At 40.0% G+C, this 18844-nt stretch overlaps 2 protein-coding genes across 3 annotated transcripts; one reads left to right on the top strand and one right to left on the bottom strand.

Moving 5' to 3' along the window:
* Window positions 1–2891: 2891 nt before the first annotated feature.
* ube2b (ubiquitin-conjugating enzyme E2B (RAD6 homolog)) lies at window positions 2892–10714 on the top strand. Of its 2 annotated transcripts, XM_029518925.1 has the most exons (6): window positions 2892–3042; window positions 6181–6261; window positions 6951–6976; window positions 8001–8090; window positions 8444–8532; window positions 8929–10714. In XM_029518925.1, the coding sequence occupies exons 1-6, from the start codon at window positions 2999–3001 to the stop codon at window positions 9055–9057; spliced, it is 459 nt and encodes a 152-aa protein (XP_029374785.1). In that variant the 5' UTR covers window positions 2892–2998; the 3' UTR covers window positions 9058–10714. The 2 variants fall into 2 exon arrangements, with proteins under 2 accessions (XP_029374785.1, XP_029374786.1); XM_029518926.1 differs by lacking the exon at window positions 8001–8090.
* Window positions 10715–10833: 119 nt separating this feature from the next.
* cdkn2aipnl (CDKN2A interacting protein N-terminal like) lies at window positions 10834–12761 on the bottom strand. The gene is made up of 3 exons (XM_029519863.1): window positions 12516–12761; window positions 11317–11422; window positions 10834–11234 (listed from the first exon to the last, which is right to left on the bottom strand). The coding sequence occupies exons 1-3, from the start codon at window positions 12725–12727 to the stop codon at window positions 11226–11228; spliced, it is 327 nt and encodes a 108-aa protein (XP_029375723.1). The 5' UTR covers window positions 12728–12761; the 3' UTR covers window positions 10834–11225.
* Between the last annotated feature and the right edge of the window lie 6083 nt (window positions 12762–18844).

Here is an 18844-nt window from a genome sequence, read left to right on the forward strand (position 1 = left end):
CAGGAGAATCATTGAGATTGATGAGGTTGCTAGTTATATATATTTTAATTATTATTTTGACTTTATTTTAATTAGCAAGTGCCAGAGAGGCCAACAGAAAACAAAGAAAGAGAGAAGGAAATGATCTGCAGCATACTTCCCAGGCTGGACTCAAACCAAAGACACTGCAATAACATGGTATATACACTAACCACTCAATTATCTGCACTGCCAGGTTGCTAGTTATATTTGCTGGTACGCTGCAATAAAGCTGATGCTTCAAGTCCATGTGTTCTCAATCTGTGTCAATTTCTGCAACAGTTTCTGTCATTTAAAAGCAAATGATGAGTTAATTTAGCTCAAAGAGAAGAGACAATCTAAGTTATGTAAAAGTCAGTAATTATGCCAGATACACGAATACAATAATGTGATGACTAATAAAACATAAAGCATCATTAAATGCCAGAATGGGTGCGCCCTGAACAGGTCACCAGTCCAATGCAGGGCCACTGTTTATGGCTCTGCTTAGGTGGTAAAATGTCAGACAGGAGTTGGATTATTAGTTTGATTTGATTTGTTTTATCTCACAGTCCAAATTCCAAAGATAATCACATTTTATTAATTCATTAATGTATTTATTAATATGAGGTGAGGAAAAGCAACAATTTCACATGATTACTAGATCAGTCTTACATAATGTGTTTAGACTGCTGTAGGAAAGTAAAATGTGAGTAATCACCATGTGATTGCTGACTTTAACCCGCAAGGCAAGTCAATTTAGAACTAGAAAAATAATTACAATTAAAATGTAATAAGAAAGTAAAATAACAACAGCAGCAACAACAACAATGTGCAAACCCTTTAATAAATCTCATGCAACAAAAACAAGAACACCATTAAGCAATTAGAAACCCACATGACAAACATAAAACAATGTTGGCAAGCAAATATTTTTGTTTGATTTTCCCTGACTGCAGTAATAATCAAACTAATGGAGCGCTGTGTGTATAGGGGGGCTATTGAATTAGCAGTATTGTTCTAATCATGGAGAACTATGCAAGCATGAAATCAAGATGGTTATTAATATCTTATGCCATTTGTATTTTCACGGACCACTGCTTTAGTCACACACACACACACACACACACACACACACACACACACATACACACATAAACACAATGCTTGTGATGCTTGCTAGCAGGTTCGATGGAAAACAAGGCCCAAAACAAGTGACCCTAAGAATACATCAGGAGAGGTACATTTTTTCGCATATAATACGATGTACTGTTGGAATGACCTGCAGCATAAGTCCCAGGCCAGAGTGAAGCATCAACCAGTGAAGCTACAGTGCTTGATTGAAGTCAGTCCACATTTCCTCTGACTTGATATTAATCATATTGTTGGCAGGGCCATGCAGGCAGAGTTCGTTAGCTTCAGATGGATTATGCAGAATTAAAAGTAAGCCACTTACTGTTGAGTAGATTATCAGAGTGGTGCACATTCATTTTTATTTTCACTTGTCATCTGCCGAGAAATCAAAGTGGGGTGATCGTATTAGGTGGATGACAGGCTGCGTCCTCCGTGACCAACGACTTGTTCTCTAGATATATTAAAACACATTGCACAGCTTTTCTACATCTTGTTTCATTTGCCTCACTGAATGTTTGTACATATGCTGTTTTTATCTCGGGAAGATAGCAGAAACAAAAAGTCTGCAGAGGCTTTGAAAGACAGGAGTTAGTAGGTAGTAGGCCTGATGTACTGAAGAAGAGTTTTGCAACATATTTTCATTACAGTGGACTTTCACTGAAGCTCATACTGGCCTGCATCCAGCTGTGGTTGTGTCCCTAATGCAAAAAATTAATTGGACTGCTACTATGACAACAGACTTAGTTGACCATTATGTGCCTGTATTCCTTGTGCATGGGGATGTACATTTGGTTCAGATACAGTTTTATTACATTCAAAAACATTGTAGGATATTGTTTACCAAGCCTACACAATATGGGCCCCGGGCCTTATTGGTCAGACATGAGACTCTAGACTACACTCTTGTTGTAATTTTCTTTTGATAAATCAAAGGACTGAGAAAAAACAGCGGAGTGGCTCAGCAGTAGGAAATTTTAACATGCATCACGGGTGTTCCTTTTATAGTTTACAATAAAATTGCCTCAAGTGTACTATAGCATGTTGACTTTCTGTGAAAGGAAGCAGAATGACTACCATTAAACACTATGAAATGTTGTATTGAAAAAGAAAAATACTTTCCAGACCGAGTATGACAGAAAAACTCCCTATCGGAGTTCAAAATCCAAAATCTTTTATTATCGTCATTATGTCTTAATACATGTGAGAGGAAATAATTGACAGAAAATTTCAGGACAAAACAAGTAAAATCTGCCATTACTACTGTGTACTGTTTATACTCACCACTCCACATTGTATATACTGTATACTTATATACTCCATACTGTGCTAACACTGGACCCTCAATGGAACCAAAAATATTCCTATCTGTTACCATTAATATTATTATTGCTATTATTAAACCTGTTACCATTGTCACTACCGGTTTTGCCTCAGGACTTTATGTAATTTATTTTAATTTCATTTATGCTACCGCAGCCTTTGCACTTCTTGATGGATACTAACTGCATTTCTTTGACTGTATCTGTGACATGTGCAAACACAGTTTAATCCGCAAAAGAATTAGAATTAGAGATGTGATTTATTTTTTTTTATTTTAATTTATCAATTTTTTTTAGTGGGGACATCAGAAAACAGCATCACTCAGGTTTTCGAGCAACATGTTTGGGACATGAGGGGCCGTACCTCTGCTGGCCGGCGCTCAGCTGCTGACGTCACCATAAATAGCGAGCTAGCCAGTTGTTTTGGGAGAAGAAGAAAAAGGGCTACAAGCGGAAGAAGCACCGTGTTTGGTTTCGGATCGGATTCGGTTTATGGTCCTAGTTTTCCTTTTAAAAACACACAAAAAAACCTAAACACATTTTGAATAATGTCGACCCCGGCCAGGAGACGGCTTATGAGAGATTTTAAAAGGTACCGTACTGGTTTGGCAGTAATTTATATTTGTGTGTGGGTTAGCAGCGTTAGCTGATGGAGCTGTCGGTAGCTAGCTTAGCTTAGCGTTAACTGCTGATGGGCGAATAATGTTGTGTTTTCAAACCGGCTGCAGTTATTGCGACATAAAATTAATATTTTTTCACGGTTCATCTTGGTATCTGGTGACTGAGACTGACAAAGGCACGATGGGGTGCCTGGAGGGTTATCTGAAGATATCTGAAATGGGCATCGGCTGTCTGCAGTGTTTGATGCCCAGGGGATAACACTGGCCTTTCTGTCTCCCCTTTCCTGTCCTGGTTTGTTGTTTTGGCTCTGTCTTTGGAGGTTTATGTTATTTAAGGTGGCTGAAACTGAACTGGACAGTCGACAACCCAGCGATCCCTTTGTCTGGGCTTAACTGGCCCCGGCCAAATGATAAATATGACAGGGCTCGTCTTGAATACTCCGTGCTTGAGCTGTGATCTCTGTTTTTGTTGGTTTAAAGGCATCAACGTTTACCCAGCCAGCTAACATGCTGTTCTCAGTCATTTTTGGAAACAACGTGGCTTGCAGGTGTTGCACAACTCGAGCGTGTGATCATGGGGTGCTCCTTCTTAATATTTAAGATGGACAGATTGTCTATATTAAGCACAGTTAGGATGAACAGGCCCTGCATTCATTCTAGTGTAATGGTAATATCAGGCTCAAGCTGGGTAGATCAGAAGAATATGTTTGGGCATCTTGCGAGAATAACACCTGGCAAGGGGCTGCTTGTAATACCTGCCATCTCCAATTTGTTGTCTTACTCCTTATGGCTCCACACTATGTGTATTTGTGTGTGTGTGTGTGTGTGTGTGTGTGTGTGTGTGTGTGTGTGTGTGTGTGTGTGCATGCCATTCACACACACCTGTCAGTGGAAAAAAAGATGCTAAACTATTCTGCCAGGATCACCCATTGAACCAGGGGGGATAAGGTGTCGTTGTAACTCTACTCTGCTATGCCAGTCCCCAGGTGGTAGAGTGTAATACACTGAGGCAAAGGAATTACAATGGCACATTCATGGATCAGGCTGTGTCCGCACCATGGCTGGATGATTGAACTCGGCCCACCATACCTTGGTTGATCTTTAAATCAGATTATTTGCTCAGCATGTGTCTTGAAACTGATCAGCCCTGTGAACGGAGACACATTATTGTGATGTTTTGGCTCTGTACTTTGGACACTTGCCTGTTTGAAGGAGTGTGTTTCTTTTAGGTCTGTTGTATGTCTACTACCACCAGTCTGCTGTCTGCAAAATGGACAGTTATTCATTGTTTCCAAGTAAAATAAAGCCAGTCTCTCTAGTACCAGGTTGAATGGAGCATCAGCCTATCTGCAGCGAGCTCAAGCAGATTACAGTAAATGAGGTTAATTGCAGTGGGTCTGTCTGCAGCTCGGGACTTGGGCATGTATCTACAGACACACAAATCAGCCTACCTTGTTTTATAGCTGTAAGCTCTTATTAAACCAGCTTTTATACCAGGGGTCATATTCCAAGTCTAAATAGTCTGTGGTGATTCTGGACTTGGCCTACATGTGTTGCTGAACTGAAGTAAGAGCTTTTAATATGACCCAGTACGGTAGTGTGGAGTGTCAGTAAAGGTTCAGGAAAAGTCAATAGCTGTCTCCAAGACACTAACCACTCTTGATTTGTCATGTAGGCTCAGTGTGATAGAAACCTGTTTTGTAGCACATCGTTAAAAATATCTTAACCAACCAGTGGTGCTTGAGAGAAGGGTAATTTAAAATGTTGACCTGCAACATCTTTGTGTTCTTGATTTGTTGAAGTCTTTGTTGCCAGGCAGTTGTTGCTGTGGCGTTTCACAGAGATCACCAGTCAGGAGCTGAAGCTAAAGGGTTATTTACCATTTATTAAATTAAATAGACACATACCCATGACATACCTCAACAGTCTGTTTTTTTGTTTTTGTTTGTTTTTTGTTTTTTTTTTCATGTATAGATATTGGATAGGCCTTCGGGCCACTTTTTCTGGCCTGTTTTTAGGATACTCCCACTTCCTGTTATGAGTCAACGTTTTTTGTTTGAGGGTCAACGGGTTGCAGCCAAGAGCAAAACAGTTTAAAAAGAATTGGATGAGAAGATAGGCATGAGTGGAAGAGGAGCACAGGCCAATGAAAATGATGATGACCATCAGAGTGAACAGGTGTTATCATCATAAACAGAAGACATCACATAATGTCAATTGTGTGGACCTGGTTTGGTTGTTTATAAAAGCAATGCAGAGCAGACTCGCCCATCTGCAAAATATGTCAGCAGTCCCAACAAGGGACAAACTGCTATGTTGGATCTTGCAGGTAGTACTTTCTCCAGGACTATTGTGATAAACAAATTTTACTTTTTCCCCCTATTGCTCGTTGAAATATTCGCTGTCATGCCAAAGGAATTCCATGTGATAGTCATAGCTGTTTGACATTTCACTTTGCCATGTTTTGTGTTCAGTTAATATTGCAGCCCAACTATCTTTGATTTTATTTTATTTTTTTTTATAAAATCTAGGTGCTCATTTGGAGACTTCAAACACATCATAACTAGGCTATTATTTACATACACTTTTATTGTCACTGTGCTGTTTAGTATCAGCTGTTTCTCCTCCTGCTCATCCCAATATTACCCAGAAGTCATTTCATGCGAAGGTCAAACCATTGCCAAATTCACTTTGCACCACCAGGAGTCCAGACATTGACTGTGATGGTACAGCAGAGCTTCAGATGAGTGTTAATGGTGTACCATATGTAAACTGACATGTGACAGCAGGATGGACATTGTGTTCTTGATCCTACAAGCCAGGCTGTCTGTTAAACTCATGTTGATACAGCAGTTTGTGTTTTGACTGATAATTATCCTGCAGTCGGGGTGTAAATTAAAATCCTCATGCTCTCTCCCATCCCTGTCCCTTCTTTTCCCCCTCCATTTTCTTTTTCTCCCGTCTGTTTTCTCACCTTTCTTGACTTCCTTCCTGCTCTCCCCCTCTTTTTATATTTATCTGCTCCCCCTTTCTTTGCGGCCACTTTGATGACTTTCCATGTCTCCCTCAGTATTTTTCTTAGCATTTCTCTTTCTCTCTGTCTTGTCCAGACTTCAAGAAGATCCTCCCACTGGCGTGAGCGGAGCACCATCGGAGAACAACATCATGCTTTGGAACGCTGTTATTTTTGGGTGAGTCATAATCCAAATCCAACTCCGCCCTGCTGTCCTTACCATGGCACTGTTATTGTGATGCACAGGTTCTTCCTTTAAACCCACTCTCCTGCATTTTCAGTCTCTACATTCTCCCACATCTGAAAAATATTTCTGATTACTCCAATTGTGCCGCAGAGAAGTCTCGAAAATCAGCATGCTGAGACTTGGGGTGTTTGATGGGCTGAGAACACATAATGGAAACCAGACCAAAAGACTTTTCTTATACAAGTCCAATTCAAAGGGACTCTGAGAGGACATAGGGACATAGTTTTATTAAGGTGCGAAGTCCCAGCAGTATGAAATCTCAGGAGCACCAGCAAATTGGATAGCTGGAAGTAATTTCACAAGTCAACCTGACGGCAACAAAGTGTAACAAAAACAAACCAGCGAATAACTCATTGGTTTAACGTAAAAATAGATATGTTAATAGTTTCTCATCTAATTCAATGTCAGTGGAAGGTGCTAGAAATGTAAAATGAGAAGTCAGCTGTTTTAATTGGCACCTTTACAAAGACTTGTTAATGTGAAGTGTCCACTTGGGTGTCCATGCAGTGGCTGTTCTTGTAAGAGCAATGATATTATACATGCCAAAATCCAATTGCTAACACAGAGGTTTTTTGTAGTTTTGAAATCATTTAATTTATCCTTTTCTCCACCATCTGCAGGCCTGTGGGAACACCATTTGAAGATGGTAAGTCATTCAGCATTTGAATTTGAAATAACTTTTTTCCTGCACTGCTATTATCAGAGCATTGTATTGTATTATTCAACTGTTCAGCCTTCTGTTGGGTAAAAACAAGAAAGTCAAAAGGCTGGGGGTGATGGTGGATTGCACACCCAATAAATCAATGTCATTGTGCACAAAATCGCACACTCCAAAACATCCCTGCACCTACGGATAGAATTTTTCAGAAAAGAATCACATTATTATTCCTCCGAGCCAGCGATGGCTAAGGTTGGAGGAATTCTGTTTTTGAAATGCAATCCACGAGACCAAGTGTGAGTCATACTCTCTTAATAAAATTTTTCATCACAGCCTGCTCAGAATTCTGACCTACAACAACAGAAATTTGTGGAATGCTAACATTCATATAATAATGAATAATCTAACTCTCTCAAATCAAACCTGCAAGTTATAATTTGTTGAATTATTAATTTTCCTATCAAATGAGCACAAAGCAACAGATGTTTGGAAAACACATTACAACTAAAAATGTTCAGGATATTTGATACAAATATCACAATTTGTGATTTTCCTAGTGTGTGAAAGGGAACTCTTATTAGCTGTGCATTTTATCAATCTTTCAATTAGTAATTATTTATATGTTCATTGATTTTAAAGAAATGGCTGACACCAGTACTGCTAATTGAGCAGCTGAATGCCAAAGTGTTCAGATGGTAACACATTGGCAGTCGCACACTAAAGGACATGCAAGAGACATCTCTGCGCACATTTACATAGATCTATTTTTTCAGTGTGTAATTATGACTCAAACCAAACAAGAGAAGTGCTGACTAAGTTTGTAGTTTTTGTTTGTTGGTCAACTCCCTCTACGTTTTCCTATGAAGTTAGTTTCTCTGTCTAGCTGATCTGGTGGTATTTTAGTAACTTAATTGTTTCTTTCACTTTGTGTGACTTCCATAGTCCTTCACAAATGATTTTTGTACACCCCTCAGCACACTCTCTCTGACTCTCTCCTTCTCCTTGTGCCCAGGAACATTTAAGCTTCTGATAGAGTTTTCAGAGGAGTACCCAAACAAACCTCCCACAGTTCGGTTTGTTTCCAGAATGTTTCACCCAAATGGTAAGAGGCCCAGCTGCTCAATCAGGCTCACACTGAGCACATTCACTGACTCCGACAATTTATTTGTGTATGACTTAAATGATGCTTGAAATTTTATCTCAAGGCTTAAGCTCAAGTTACTCCTTTTCCTCCTTATTCAAGCTGTTTCCTCCCATTCATATGCTTTACCAGTCCATCAAATAAATGCTGGCTGGCTGTGTAATATATATATTTCATGGTGCTGCTGTCCTCTGAACACATCAAATCTGTATTATTTGCAGTATACAGCTATTTAACTCAGTGACACTGAAACAGAGCTATAACTTGTGTTGTGATGTTTCTGGTCTGAAACCTGACCGTGTTGTGTTTCGCAGTTTACGCAGATGGCAGTATATGTTTAGACATCCTCCAGAATCGCTGGAGCCCCACGTATGATGTGTCGTCCATTCTCACCTCCATCCAGGTAGGTCGGTTTGACTGCCTTTACACAAGGCACGTGAACATTCATTATCTGTAACTTTTTTTTTTAATAAAGACCATTGACTTTTCACCTGCATTGCGTTTACCTCAGTTGCATTTGCATTTAAGTGAATGAAGTACATTGGGTGGTAGTCAGTTGATGCCTCTCAAATGCTTGTGTAAGCACATAAACACAACATGTGATGCGAGTTAATGAATAAGAAGTAGGTAGATGAGACATCTGCATTCAGATGTGTATATTTCAGACGGATTAGATTTTTATCCACTTAGGATGATTGTAATTTATTTCAGTAAAAGGTTAATCGATAAAATAATTTCTTTTTTTGTTGTTGTTGATAAATATTATAAATATTTTGATCGTATTGCTTATTTTCCACAGTCGTTGTTGGACGAGCCAAACCCCAACAGTCCAGCCAACAGTCAGGCCGCACAGCTCTATCAGGAAAACAAGAGGGAGTATGAGAAGAGGGTGACGGCCATTGTGGAGCAGAGCTGGGTTGATGTCTGAGCTTCTCTTGCTTTCTCTCTCATCATCCTTTCTTCATTATCCCAGTCTCTCATTTTTTACCTCACTGAGGAAAAAGAAACATCATCTATATTAGAAGAACTCAAGTGCCACCCTTAAAAAAACATTCAGAGAACAACTGAACAAGAATGGACATTAACACTTGCTTGCCAATACATTTGAGGAAAATGAGGGAGTGAAATCAATCTTTTATTCTTGTCCTTGTCCTTAATTTTAGTTTTTTTATTGCATGATGTGAAATAAGTTATTGCTAACAGAATTTGTAATATATCTTTTTTTTTTTCTTTTGGCGGGGGTGGGAGTTGGATTTGGTTGATGTTTGAATTTCACTGAATTTTATTTTATTTTTTTTTCTTTCCCTTTTGTCCACTGGTGTGCAGAATTGGACTGTTTGGAAAGGGCAGGTTAATGACCAAATCAGCATATTGTGAAAGTGACGGAAGAATCCAGAAAATACCTTTTTAGAATTTGAATCATCACAGAACAATACTGAACTGGTTCTAGTCTATCCATTTATTTTAAGACACTGTAGGTTTACGGACGTCACAGGCTGCAACAATGCCAAGTCTCCTTTGAAGCGATGAATCATGACTGAGATTCGCCAGCTCTAAGCTTTTATTTTAATAATTTCTTGTCCAAGGTAGAAGATGAAAGATGTTCAAACTGGAGTGTTGTAAGAAAGTAAGTATTGGCATTAGGATGGCCCAGCTGAAATAAGGAAATTCTGTATTCCTGTAGTGTAAGTCAGCCTGCCATTCTTTGACAAAGGTTTTCAAATGGTATGCAGGACATATGAGCCTCTGATCTGAGGAATTCAACAGTTTTCTATTTGTCATATTATCATTCATGGCTAATGAAAGAACCGAAAGAGTATAAATCAGGGTTAACGAGAGCTAAAAACAATGTGGTGGATAAAAAAAAAATCACCTTCTTTTCTTTCTATCAATCAACTGTATTAGTCATCAGGGTTTTTGAATTAAAAATATGGAGGGAGTTGAACTGTGCCCTCACCTGACAGCTCATCTCATGCTTGTGCCTAAATGGTTTTTTTTTTTGGTTTGGTTTAGTTTTTTTTTAAATTTCACTTGCCACACAAAGTAAATGATTTTCAAAGACTTTGTTGGTGATGTACGTCCACATGAATGATGTCAATGGTTTTGATCCTTCTCTTAAAATGACACAGCTGACATATCAATTAGGCAAACAGGATGAAACCATTGATGTTGTTTTTATATCAACGTAGACACATTTTTGCTTTAAACGAGCAGTTTGAGGATTGACAAAAGAAAATTCTTGGAGAAGATAACACTTGTTTGCAGGTTGAAACCCAGCTTCAGTGTCCCCAGAGTTGTTTTCATGCCTGCATTTGTCTGTTTATTTGTATGCGATACCCAAATCAAAGACCACTTGAGTATAAATTCATGACTTAATCCTATTCGACTCCAGCTAAACAATCAATAGAAGACAGTGATCATAAAACGGAGTTCCTCTTTTCTGAGACAGCAAGGGTCATATTGTGGTTAGTGACTTATTTCATCCAATAAGCAGAAGGGATATGTTATAAAATTTTGTGAATTAAACAAGAAAATGTATACTTATAACAATATGCTGTATAAACATAATAAAACACATTTTTCAGACTTTGAAACAGGATTTGGGCTTGATTTTTTTTTTTCCCCTCTTCAAATCAGTGCTATAGATTTCACATCCTTATAATCACCTTTACATCATTCATAGTAAATAAAAGAACACATTTTATCCTGTGACAAGAAAGCCTTTATTTGCCAGAGACATGAGAAGATTTGTTGTAATCTTGCATCTGAACTGATAAAAAAACAGCACTAAAAATAATGATTGTACTTAAAAATGTTATAAAAACCGCATAGACTTTGATGGGCAGTGAATGCACCACCCTGCCATAACACCTTAATATCTCTATACAATTAAAATTCTAAAAACCCAGTCTGGGCTTTATAAAAAGATTTTAGATGTTCATGCTTGTCCCATCCATCAAAACAATGAAAGATGGTTTAAGAAAAAACAACAACACAGGAATGTGGTCCCACATGTGACAGCACAGTCTGTGTGAACATAACAGTCAAGTCCATAGTGTTGATCTGCTACAACGAGAGAAGATATGAAGGAGTTGCTCATCGACCCTGTGACAGAAGAGAGATACATGAGGATGTTTTGTCATCTTCAGATCTGTGTGTATGTGCGTTTGTGTGTCCAAAGACAAACCTGTTGCTTCTTAATAATCTCATCTCTTGTCTTGAAGACGGGTGCATCCTCCACCACAATGCCTTCAGCCATTTCCTTCACTTTCTTCAGGAGCTCAGTGCTGTATCTGCCATCAGTGTCAATAACAACAATTACAAACTTGCCAATTTCCAGCTTCTCCATTGTAAAGATATTCATTTTTGTCTTCGATGAAAATTAATACAAAATTTTAGTCTTTGGCTTGTTGATCTTGAAAACACTTTAGGAAACTGATAGGTATTTCTAACTGTACAACTATGAGGATATGGGCGATGATGATGATGATCATTAACTGAGGCCCATATTGACAATGCCATCATTGTTTCACCCATCTCAGGAAAAATAATTCATATTTTGTTTGTGTATTTTCAGAACTCATAAAATCATGTCCTGCCATTTGATTATATTGCAAGACTGATGTAGCCTTTTACAGTTATATTTTGTATAAGAACAAATTGTGTTTTTCTATGTAATATTGGATACTTTACTCTGTAAATGCCTCCAACGCCATGACAAACTTTAAAAGTCAGTCCTCCCTTATTTTAAAGAGCAGCTTGAAAATAAGAAACAGGGAAAAATTGCTGCACAAGAATTGTGAGAAGTGTGTTTAGAAAAAGTACTAAAATTGGTAGACTAGTCTGATGAAATGGTTGAGCCCATCATCATCATCATCATCATCATCATCATCATCATCATCATCATCATCATCCTCCGCCTCAGTCTCTGACGCTGGGGGCAGTAGTGAGTCCAGCATGTGTTGAGATTGAGACCTGAAGAAAAGACTCGATAAAAAGGAAAAACTTTAGACTGAATATCAAACAAATATCGGACTCATAGTAGACTTGGGTCTTGGGCTCGGAGGACTAACGGACCCGGTCTGGAAAGGAAAGGGGGTCTTTCTAAGGCTTCATTTGACCAGCAGCTGATTCTGGTCCACCAACATGTCTGGACCCTCAGTGGACCAGAAAGGACCGTGAATGTCCACCAACATGTCTGGACCATCAGTGGACCAGAAAGGACCGTGAATGTCCACCAACATGTCTGGACCATCAGTGGACCAGAAAGGACCGTGAATGTCCACCAACATGTCTGGACCATCAGTGGACCAGAAAGGACCGTGAATGTCCACCAACATGTCTGGACCCTCAGTGGACCAGAAAGGACCGTGAATGTCCACCCACCGGCAGCCGAGGAAGACGTTGTTGGCCCAGACCATGGACAGGGACAGCAGCGGGTCCAGCTGCTGGGGGTCGTAGTCGCCGATGTTCCTCAGGATGAAGTCTCTCCGGGCCAGCCAGTGCTTGTCGCTCTCCCAGTAACCGCGAAACGTCTCCACCTGCGGGGCCAGAGCCCGGTTCTGCTGGATGAAGTCATTCACGTCCAGCTCCGACATCTTCCTCTCCTGCAGTCGCTCCAACGAGGGACACTTCCTGTTTCCAGAGCGGGACCCGGAAGTTGTCGGTTAGTTTTTTTTTCTTAAAGCCTTGTTTCTGCCCACAGCGCCCCCCGGTGGTGGAGGAGACAGTTTAAAAATGAGAGATGATCAAAGTCCAGAATTCGTCCGTTTATTTCTGTAAAATCACAGTGAAGTCAGCTAAATGTCCTCCAAATAAACAAACGGAACGATTTAAATACACAAGACATTATATTTTCCATCTTCTACTGCTTATCGTTTCACAGGGGTGCAGGAGCCAATCCCAGCTCACACTGGACCGGCCCCCGGTCCATCACAGGGCCAACACAAAGAGACAAACAACCACTCACACTTACAGACAATTTAGAGTCACCAGTTAACCTAAACGTGATGTCTTTGGATGGTGGGAGGAAACCGATGCAGACACGGGGAGAACATGCAAACATGCTGACCCTAACCCACACAGAAAGGCCCCAGACCTGGGAATCGAACCGACAACCGTATTATTGTGGGGCGACGTAGAAGTAACCACGACGCCGCTGATATCATATTATATATATATATATGATGATTTGCACAGTGGTGTAGCAGCTTGCTCTGTCAACTCACAGCAAGCGGGTCCTGAGTTCATGTTCTCCTGCAGGCGCCTGTTTGGGTTCAGTCCAGGTCCTCCACCCTCCTACCACAATCCAAAGACATCCAGCTTCACGTTAACTGGTGACTCTAAACTGCCTTTGATGGTTGTTTTTCTCTGTATGTCTCTTTGTGCCAGCCCTGTGATGGACCAGCGACCTGTTGAGGGTAGATTCTGCCCTCACCCAGTGTCAGCTGGGATTGGCTCCCACCCTCCCATGAGCCTGGTGGATAACTGGTATAGATATTGAATGGATGATTATCATGCTGATACATGCGTGCATAGCCTGGCACCGTTCTCGTTGGTTAAAGCCAGTATACGGTCGAGCGAGGGCAGAATGATACTGATAAATCATCTGCAAAGCATTTCTGAATATAGTTAGTCTAATAATAAGTCAAACTTAAGTAATTTTCGGTCAGTGCAGTAAGAAGGCTGGCTTTGTGTGACTTCTGGTGTATCAGTAGTTTGGAAATATGACAGAACTCAATAGCATGTGCTCAGTGACAATGGCTCGGTATCAATAAAACTGAAATAATTAAAAGTGCAACATGTCAGTTGCTCAAATTAAAGATGCAGTAAAGGAGTAAGTTACATACCTGTGGTATGTTTTGGGAGCACAGCGAATGTGCAAAAGTTTGACAATACCGCTCACTGCAAAATCATTCACTGCAAATTCTTTTTGGTTTCAAATGATCCTTTTCTTCCTCTTATTGTTTGTTCCAGTGACATCTCTACTAAAACCAACATGCAAAGCCAGTCTGTGATATGGAGATACTGTAGGCATAAGGAAAAGTGTTACACAATGAGGAGTGTTTTTCTGCCGTCCTCTCACATAAGCAACATCTCTCTTCATCTCTCTTTCAGTTTCTCTCTCTCTCCTTCTCTCTGTACTTGGCCAGCCTGCTAGGAATATGATCAGAGGGAAACACTGGACTTTTAACCTCCAGTCTAGGCTCATGGGCAATCACTTTGGCTCACAAAGAGGCACAACCACACACACAAACAAACACACACTCTTATTTCTTCTTTGTGCGCATATAACCTGCACAGATCAGCACAGATGTGTGCATAAACCCCTGCATTATTATTTTTTTCTCTCTTGCCTTCTTTCCCTCTATTTCTCCCTCTCTCATACACACACAGAGGATTTGGGGCTTGTTTTGACATGAAGTCATTGATATGCAAAGGGATTCCAGAGGAAGGCAAGCCAACATGAAGTGAGAGGGACAGACAGACAAGCTCACTGCTCTGTCAATGGTTTTGTTTCCACAGCCAAGTAAAAACAGATTTAACTGTAGGTAACTGTCAAAATGTCTCACAACCAGCCACATGAGCAACAGAATAACAGTTTGCGCTTTAAAGATTTGCTGTGAACTAAAACTGAATTAATTTCCCTTTATGTTAAAAAAGGTTATGAAAATGAATGAATGAATATGAAGTAGAAAATCTGTCAGAAGAGTCTCGTATTTATGATTTAAAATGGCAGAATGAAACTTGAAATGGATACAAAAGTTGGAAAGAAAAAGATGATAATAATAGGCCTGCAAATGTTTAAATTAGGTAGACACTGAAAAACAAATCTCTGGAAACGGTACATGTTTATGTGAGCTCTCCTAAAAGCTGAAATTAGTTCCCAAGCAGCTGTGATGGAGCAGTGGAGACGCAGCCAAGGAGACACAGAGCAGGTTCAAACAACAGGCAGACATGCAGGGATGTAAGTCCGTGCAGATCCAGGTGGGTGTTTTTTTAATGTGCGAGTTGAGATGATGAGAGCTGATAGAAGGACTGTCTTTCCTTTAAAAATATACTGCACTCATTCTCCTGGCACGAAGCAAAGGAACATTACACAGAGACCCTAAACTAACAACAGGCTCCAGGCTCACTGGTGAGGTGCAGATGTAAATTTATATTACGGCGTAAACATAAAAAAAAACTTTGATACACTAAGCTGGAAGCCAAGAAATCAAACTGGCCAGTGGGTTTTTTTGTTCATTTACGACCTTGCTGTAGGTCTGAACAGTAATTTTCACTTTCTTTTACAAGTTACACGTTGCTGAAACACACACACAAAAAAAAAAAACCCGATATCAGCTTAGCCAGGTTTCCCTGGGTTTACAACGAATTCAGATTTCAATATCCGAGCAACAAAAAAACATATGGGGGGTGGAGGGGGATGGGAGGGTTTAAACATCTGACAGATGTTACAGCTTCATCTTGTTTTCCACGGGGCTCTGAACATTGTAATTCCATTTCCACACGGTCTCAGTTTACTATAAGTGGTTACAAAATATCTTCCCACCGGGCTACGAGCTCCTGATACTCACCATAGAGAAGTGAGACACAAACAAACTCTGGATCCCGTCTGTGCCTTCCCTTGACTACTGTGCACCCAACAGCACAGTATTTCATTGAGGCATAAGCATGTTGGGTGAATGCATGTGTGTATGTGCAGAATATGCACGTGGTGGTGCAGTGGTTAGCACCGTTGCATCACAGCAAGAAGGTTCTGGTTTCGTTTTCGTAGGTCAGGGGCCTTCCTGTGTGGAGTTTCCATGTTGGCCTGTAAAATCCATGGTGTCCTTTGGGTGCTCCAGCTTGCTCACCCAGTCCAGAGACAAGCATGTGGATCACTCTACATTGGCTGTAAATGTGAATGATTGTTTGCCTCTGCAATAGACAATAGGCAATAGGTAACCTGTCCACCTAATGGGCAGCGTGGATGAAGAGGCACATTAGAGGAGCTACTTGTAATTGTGGCTAATGCTACGTAGCTAATGTTAGCATTAACAGCCAATAAATCCCAATCCCGGCTCAGTCTGGGCAAGGGTCACCCTGGACAGGTCGCCAGTCCATCACAGGGCCAACATACAGAGAGAGACTGAGACCAACAACCACTCACACTCACACTCAGACCTATACGGACAATTTAGAGTCATCAGCTAACCTAAGCATGCATTTTGACAGTGGGAGGAAGCCCATGGAAACATGGAGGAAACATGGAATTTAACCCATGACCCTCTTGCTGTGAGGCAACAGCGCAAACCACCATGCATGCTGCCCACTGCATCAAACTTCATTTTTCACTCAACAAGAAGATCTATCTGTGGAGGTAGAAAGAAACACTTTCCTCAGGGTCGTCACTTTCCAATACTGAGTCAGTGCAGCAGCTGTTACAATCTCATCTATTCTTAATGCAGCCTTGGCAGAATGATAATTAAACAGCTAACAATGGCAATGTATCAATAGTAAAACTTGGAAATAGCTTACTTAACCTCTCAGCTCCTCACCCTTAAACCAGTTTTTGTTTGGTCTTTAACATTTTTTCTTAGTCAGTCAGAGACGGATAAAAAAACACATAAGTGAATACTCAGAAAAATGCACTTTCTCCACCTCTCACATTACCCCAGAAAAACCATGAGCAGCTCTCCTGAGTATGTTATATTTTGGTCAGCTTCCAAGTCATACAAGTTGCCACTTTATTGAGTGAACTAACCCATTAAGTTTATGGCCTCCCTTTCGCTCGCTCGCCCAGCCTGAAATATATACACTGATGCTGAAATAATACACTGCATCCCAGCTCTGGCAGACAGCCGTTCTTGATGAGTCACCTAATGTATGCTTACTCAGGAGAAAACTATAATTGGGAAACATGCAGACAACAGGTAGCCTTTTCAAGAGGAGTCCTGAGGGTCGGTCGGTGAGAACGGATTTAATGTGCCGCACTCTAAAGCATCTCTGGAAATCAAGGTTACTCTGAAGAGGTTCTTATTTGGCGTTTTCCTCTGCTGCTCTTATTATAGCAGGACTTTGAATAGTGTTCTCGGCCCACGTTCCCTGTGACAAACAGCAGCATCCAAGGATGCTGGATTATGACACGGACATAAGTTGCTATAGAGCCACAAAGTCCACAGAGGTCAGGCTGGTTGAAGGTTTAACAAAATGTTAGAATTTAAAACACCCCTTTCCATTTTCCACTGACAGTCAGTGCTGGTTTGTTTTAACTATGAACACTAACTTTTCAAAACTATTTTTTAAATGCTAAACTATTGCAGTGTGGCTGATCAACTTGTGAAAAGAGGCAATTTATGGCGTCTGAGAAATATCATATATGAGAAAATGCTTACACCTGTTATTCTGTAGGACACTTACAAATCTGGACCTTTATCCTGATCATAAACACGTAGCGTGTTTTCACAAATTAAATACACCATATTGTATTTCCAGCTATTACTCTTTTCTTTTCTTTTGCATATTAATTTTGCTTGCACTGACACCCATGGCAAATGAATGAAACTGATTCCAAAGTTAAGCTTTAACTTTTAACTGGTCGTCAAAAATACAAGACGAGCAAGAAATTGTAAATAAAAAAATTAATATATCTAATAAAAATGCATTTTGTTTATAAATGCATCTTTTTCCCCATTCCTTTCTCCTTTCATAATATCAAGCCTCTTCACAAAAAAAAAAAGCATACCAATGTAGTTTCATTTTACACCCATTTTGTTTTTTACCATTGTAAAATTGCTCCAGAATAAATGTAAACCCAAAGCTAAAATTGTACAGTATTGCTTCCCATATCTATATATTTAATGTGATCTTTATGATAAATTAGGATTCTACCTCACAGCTGTTTTAACTGTCAACGTTAACATGTAGAAAATGCATATTGTTCATTCTGAGCAAAAAAATCCTTTTTGAAACTTGCTGAGAAAATATATTTTAGTTTGGAGCAGGACTATCAGAAATAGTCTCTGCTTGACATTGCTTTGACTTTCTTACCCTACAACGGAGGGGTGCACAGACATTTTAGGCTTGGGACACAAGTGATAAATGTAGTCCGTCATCCTGGGACCCAGACTAATTAAAAACTAGTGCTCTTGACATGCAGGGACGTTGGAGCAGTAGGGCCTGCCAGCTATTTCAGGTCCTGAATCATGACCTATTGTTTTAAAAGTAAGAATATATACACATCTATTGGCCTAAATGCAGTTGGCACGGATATTGGGGCCATAATACAGTGTATGTACCTCCTAATTCAGTATCATGCCTGCAGGACACAAACCTAATACCACCTAGCTGCCCAGGGATGAATATTGTCATGTTGTTTTCAAGCACAGACCTTATTTCCTGGAATTTGTTGTTAAGCAAAACTGAGTGCAACCCATGTCACAGAAAAACTGTGAAATGTTAGCTGATGTTGTGTTGTTAGTGGTGCTTGAGGAGGTGGGAGGGTGATCATGAGTGATATTGTGAGCGAGTTACATTGACATACTTGGTGTAGAATTTAAGTCCCAGGGGTAACAAAAGAAGAAGGAGAAGGGAAAAAAAGACACAAAGGTTTGAAACGAATTAACTTTGACTGCAGTACTTCAAACCAAATTGACGCTAGAGTCCTAAGGTGATAAAAGGAGTTAAATGTGAGAAAAACCCTACATTTTGTATTTGTTCTCTTTGTGCAAATA

This window comes from Echeneis naucrates, chromosome 14 (assembly GCF_900963305.1).
Source record: "Echeneis naucrates chromosome 14, fEcheNa1.1, whole genome shotgun sequence".
Lineage (NCBI taxonomy): Eukaryota > Metazoa > Chordata > Actinopteri > Carangiformes > Echeneidae > Echeneis > Echeneis naucrates.

Bases quoted from the DNA above. Each gene is read 5' to 3' on its own strand.
- ube2b (XM_029518925.1), top strand. From the start codon at position 2,999: ATGTCGACCCCGGCCAGGAGACGGCTTATGAGAGATTTTAAAAG. The intron at 8,091-8,443 runs GTAAGAGGCCCA...TGTGTTTCGCAG, and splicing joins CAGAATGTTTCACCCAAATG to TTTACGCAGATGGCAGTATA. The intron at 8,533-8,928 runs GTAGGTCGGTTT...TATTTTCCACAG, and splicing joins CCATTCTCACCTCCATCCAG to TCGTTGTTGGACGAGCCAAA.
- cdkn2aipnl (XM_029519863.1), bottom strand. From the start codon at position 12,727: ATGTCGGAGCTGGACGTGAATGACTTCATCCAGCAGAACCGGGCTCTG. The intron at 11,423-12,515 runs GTGGGTGGACAT...CACTGATGGCAG, and splicing joins AACGTCTTCCTCGGCTGCCG to ATACAGCACTGAGCTCCTGA.